Source organism: Chelonia mydas, chromosome 13 (assembly GCF_015237465.2).
Source record: "Chelonia mydas isolate rCheMyd1 chromosome 13, rCheMyd1.pri.v2, whole genome shotgun sequence".
Taxonomy (NCBI): Eukaryota; Metazoa; Chordata; order Testudines; family Cheloniidae; genus Chelonia; species Chelonia mydas.
Window position 1 is genome coordinate 32827075 of NC_051253.2, and position 5210 is coordinate 32832284.

Sequence of the window (5210 nt, forward strand, 5' to 3'; positions counted from 1 at the left end):
TAGATGAAAGTCAGAGAGTCAGAACTCCTAGATTCTATCCCACTTCTGGGAGAGGAGTTAAGTGGTTAGAGTGTGGGGGATGGAAGTCAGGACTACTGGGTTCTCTCCCTGGCTGTGGAGAGAAATGAGATCTGTTAGTTGGACAGAGGGATGGGAGGGAGAAAGAAAATCCAGATTCATCCACTGACCAAAGTGAAACTTCTGACATGTTGCATCCTTACTCGTTCTTCTTGTTTGTACTCCATGCTCTTCTCCCCTGCAGTTAAGTGAAGAGGTGGCCATGGAGAATCAAACCACACCAACTGAATTCATCCTCTCAGGATTTTCCAAACTCTGGGGCTTGCGTTTCCTCCTCTCGGGCGTCATCTCCATCATCTACATCTTCACCCTGCTGGGGAACATGCTCATCCTCCTCCTTTCCTTGGTACAGCCGTGTCTCCGAACTCCCATGTATCTCTTCCTGGGGAACCTCTCCCTCCTAGACATCTGCCAGACCACCACCACCATCCCCCAGATGCTGCAGCACCTTCTCTCAGGCAGCAGCAGCATCTCCTATGCAAGCTGCATGGCACAGCTCTACTTCTTCCTCTTATTTGTGGGGGCAGAGGGCATTCTTCTGGCCACCATGGCATATGACCGCTATGTAGCCATATGCAACCCACTGCACTACACAGTGCTCATAAGTAACAAGCTTTGTTCCACACTAGTGGCTGCCTCTTGGCTCATTGGCTGTCTCAATGCAGCTGTTCACACAGTCCTCACAATCCACCTGTCCTTCTGTGGTGTCAACAGACTCAGCTACTTCTACTGTGATATCCCACCCCTGCTGGCTGTGTCCTGCAGAGACATCTCCCTCAATGTCACCATGACAGTGGTCTCCAGCCTCTTCTTGGGCTGGGGTCCTTCCTTGTGCATCATCCTTTCATACGTGCACATTATGTTCAGGATACTGAAGATGCAATCATCCCAAGGGAGGAGAAAGGCCTTCTCTACCTGTGCATCTCACCTCATGGTAGTCCTGCTCTACTACGGCAGCTGCATCTTCACCTACACCAGACCCATCTCCAACTACTCTCTGGACAAGGACAGGCTGATCTCCCTGCTGTACAGTCTCATCACCCCTATGTTAAATCCAATCATCTACACCCTGAGGAACAAGGATGTGAAGGGGGCTATGAAAAAGGTCTTTGATAGGAAAATGTTTTTCTAAGGGAGTCAAGATTACTGCCACCTACCCCCAATGCTGGGAAGGGAGTGGGATGTATGAATTAGAACATATGGGAGCTGGTAGTCAAGATTCAGCCCATGTTCTAACCCCTTCCTGAGTAGAGAGTAGTGTCTAGGGGGTTAGAGAATAGGGGCAGGACTCCTGAGTTCTGTTCCTAGCTCGAGGAGGGGAGTGAGGTCTAGCGATTGAAGTAGGGGCTGTGACGGTGCCCTTCATAAGGCTTTATGGAAATATGCTTATGAATATATATCTGACATAACTGGAATATGTTGTATGCTACTGTCATGGTGCAAGACTCACCCCTGTGGTGCCTCCTGCTGGTCTCTCAGGGAATTAGCTCTTCCACACTCGCTGCCGCTGGCCCCCGTGTCCCTCCCGGAACCTGGTGCCCCTTTCCCTGGAGTGCTGCCCCCTGGCTGTCCCCCCACAGATCTGGGTTTCCCCTCCCTGGGGAACCACCACCCACTATCCCCACCTTGCCTCAGTCTTTGGCTACTGCCAGTCACCACTGAGTCCCCGCACAGTGGGGCAGACTGCAGTGTATAAGCCAATCATCCCAGGCAAGGGGGGTTTGGACCCGCTGCCTCTGCCTACCTGTGGGCTTCCCCCTGCAACCCCAGTACCTATCCAGCCTTACACTAGGCTAATGGAGACAGCTGGAACCAATCAAGGTCCAACTTATACTGTTTAAAAGCTCTCCTTCCAGTGCCCTCCAGGAGGCTGAGGTGAAAGGAGCTGGAGGAGAGGAAGCATTGCTGAATCCTGAGGTAAGGATGAAGCTAGGAAAAGGGGCCATGGGGGAAGTGGCCCAGGGAATCAAAGCGGTGCCAGTGGTGAAGGGAAAGCCACCAAAAGCTGCCCACATTAGGGTCCCTGGGCTGGAACCCAGAGTAGAGGGTGGGCCCAGGTTCCCTCCCCTCACCCTCCACCCCCATACTCTACAGAGATCCCCTGGAGAAGGGAAGCAGGAGTCGGTCCAGGCAGGAGGCTGAACTGCGCCTACTGAGGTCTACGGAGCAACAGAGGTTGTGGGGTATTCCCTCTTCCCATCTCCCATATTGGCCAGTGATGAAAGTAACTCAATAGGCTGTGACTCTTGGTGCTACACTGAGAAAGGGAGGTCACATTGGGGCCTTATCGAGTTTCTGAGGTCACTGAAACTGCCCAAAAGTGCGGGACCCACCAATACAGACTCAAGACTTTGTCACAGTTCCCAGTCAAGAAGCACTTAAGGGACAATGGCTCTTGGAATGCTCCAATCCACATAAGAAGTCTACTTGAGGATGTTCAAGGTAGCATGTGACCCATGGCTGCTACCTGTAAGTTCTGAGTCATGCATGGAGTTGTGACTGGCCCATGTGACTCCAAAACTCCATATTGTAGCTGGGATTCTACACGGGGGAGTGAGGGGTGTCCACCCACCAGATAAAGTCTATTTAAACCCCAGGGAGACCCCTCCATGTGGTCTTCAGCTTGCTAAGGAGATAGCCTCTCCACCCCCAAGGATACCTGAAAGAAACTGGAACAAAGAACAGTAACTACAGGGGGTGTGAGTGATTGCTGGACCCAGACTAGAAGGAGACTAATCTGTAAAAGGAAGCTTACTGGAATTCCTCTAAGGGTGAGGTTTTTATCTCTATTAAGTTTTCTTAGACATAGACTTCCGTGTTCTATTTTATTTTGCTTGGTAATTCACTTTGTTCTGTCTGTTACTACTTGGAACCACTTGAATCCTACTTTCTGTATTTAATAAAATCACTTTTTACTTATTAATTAACCCAGAGTATGTATTAATACCTGCGGGGGGGGGGGGGGGCAGTTATGCATATCTCTCTATCAGTGTTATTGAGGGTGAACAATTTATGAGTTTACCCGATATAAGCTTTATACAAGGTAAAACATATTTATTTGGGGTTTGGACCCCATTGAGTGTTGGGCATCTGAGTGTTAAAGACAGGAACGCTTCTTAAGTTGCTTTCAGTTAAGTCTGCAGCTTTGGGGCACGTGGTTCAGACCCTGGGTCTGTGTTGGAGCAGACTGGTGTGTCTGGCTCAGCAAGACAGGGTGCTGGAGTCCCAAGCTGGCAGGGAAAGCAGGGGCAGAAGTAGTCTTGGCACATCAGTTGGCAGCCCCAAGGGGGTTTCTGTGATCTAACCCATCACAGGGGCTGCTGGAAGTCAAGACTTCTAGGTTGTATTAAATGACTCTTGAAGTGGAATGAGCTGAAGGGTAAAGGTGGGGGGGCAGGAGTCAGTCTTTCTGAATTCTATTAGGGGAGAGGGTCTAGTGGTTAGAGCGGAGGACTGGTAACCCAAGGGCGGATGAGTTTTATTCTTATTTCTGCTTGTAATGTATTGTTTGACATTAGGACAATATTTATGCCTAATTTTCCCCATGCAGACACTAGAGGTAATGATACTTACCCACTGCTATAAAGAGCTTTGATATCTGCAGATGAATGTTTTTATATCTGTGGAAATCGTTGTTATTAAATATGGAGGTCAATCACTAGGCAAGTTTGAGAGATGCATACACCATTACAGTTAAATTAAATATTAATTATATAATGTTAATGACAAGCAGTATGTGGCCTTTAACATATACATTGGACATGACAGTGGAAACTGCTTGGCACAACGAGTGGTCAGGGACAACAGTCAGTAATCACTCTTTTGTCACTGACCCAACCATCTATCCACCAGGTTTTGATCTGCCAAGGCACCTATGGTCATCTCTGAACCGGTTTTGAACAGGACAGGACAATTGTGTGGCCAATCTCTTTAATTATGGTCAACTTCAGACTATGTCACATATCTTTCTCGAATGTGCACTGACTTATTTCAAATGGCAGTTTCTCTACCTGATTGATGATGGCTGGGCACGTTTTGCATACGCCAATGAACATATACTTTTAACTACAGCCTTGAAACTGGATGAGGCTTGGATTTTCATAAGAGGCTAAAGAATTTTGTTGCCCATTCTCCCATTGAATTTTCTCATCGCCAAACTCATCCATTTCATCCTCACCCATAACAATTTTATATTCAACATTTGCCCAAACCAGGTGAACAGCCTTGGGTACTAGGATGGTACAATATGCCACCCTCTTCATAGACCATGTTGAATAAAAATTTCTGAACAAGTGCACTACAAAACCAATGATATAACTGAGATATGTTGATATTTTCATCCTCTGGACAGATGGCTCAAACTTCCTCATAGATTCCAGCACAACTTCAACAACTACCACCTGTCCCTTACAAATGTGGTATACCGTATCCAGTGTAACAACAACAATGTGGGTGAAACCAGACAATAACTATGTTCTTGAATGTATTCACACAGGAAAATGATAGAAGACAAAGACACCCCATCACTTATGGGTGAACTTATGGTCTGCTTGATACTAAAAATCATGGACTGAACAGAGACACTAGATTTATGTCTTATTCCAACAATCTCTAACCCATTAACCTTCTCTTTTTGTCCTATGACTGCATAGGTGTTAACAGGCCACTCCACCCTGACTGGTCTCTTATAATATATGATAACTGTATATGCTAAACAGTCTGTTCCACCTTGCATTTAACTGTAATGCTCAGAGTACCTTTCCCAGATCTGAAGAAGAGCTCTATATAAGCTTGAAAGCTTTTGTCTCTCTCTCTCACCAAGAGAAGTTGGTCCAATAAAAAATATTACCTCAGCCAACTTGTCTCTCTAAACAGGTTTCTGCCAGACAAAGCATGTATATTCACCTACCTGCCTTGGTTCACATATAATTAAACATTGTAAACTAACACAATTGGAGCCTTGTTTGCATATGTAACAACCTTGAAGTCATGAGGATAAGAAATCATCACCCCAGGGAATAATCCCTGGGGACTGAAAATATGTTTTGGGGGATATAAGGAAAAAGCAGAAGGACATCTCCTTATCCTGCACCTGCGGAAGTAATCGGCCAGTGCAATTACATTCATTAAAA

At 46.6% G+C, this 5210-nt stretch overlaps 1 protein-coding gene across 1 annotated transcript; it reads left to right on the forward strand.

Annotated features, from left to right (window-relative positions):
* The first annotated feature begins 262 nt into the window (after window positions 1-262).
* On the forward strand, window positions 263-1210 carry LOC102948082 (olfactory receptor 5V1). The gene has a single exon (XM_007070613.3). It carries the CDS (start codon window positions 281-283, stop codon window positions 1208-1210), a length of 930 nt encoding a protein of 309 aa, XP_007070675.2. The 5' UTR covers window positions 263-280.
* The last annotated feature ends 4000 nt before the right edge of the window (window positions 1211-5210 follow it).

What these genes read in the sequence shown, in the direction of transcription:
- LOC102948082 (XM_007070613.3), top strand. Translation starts at nt 281, where the DNA reads ATGGAGAATCAAACCACACCAACTGAATTCATCCTCTCAGGATTTTCC.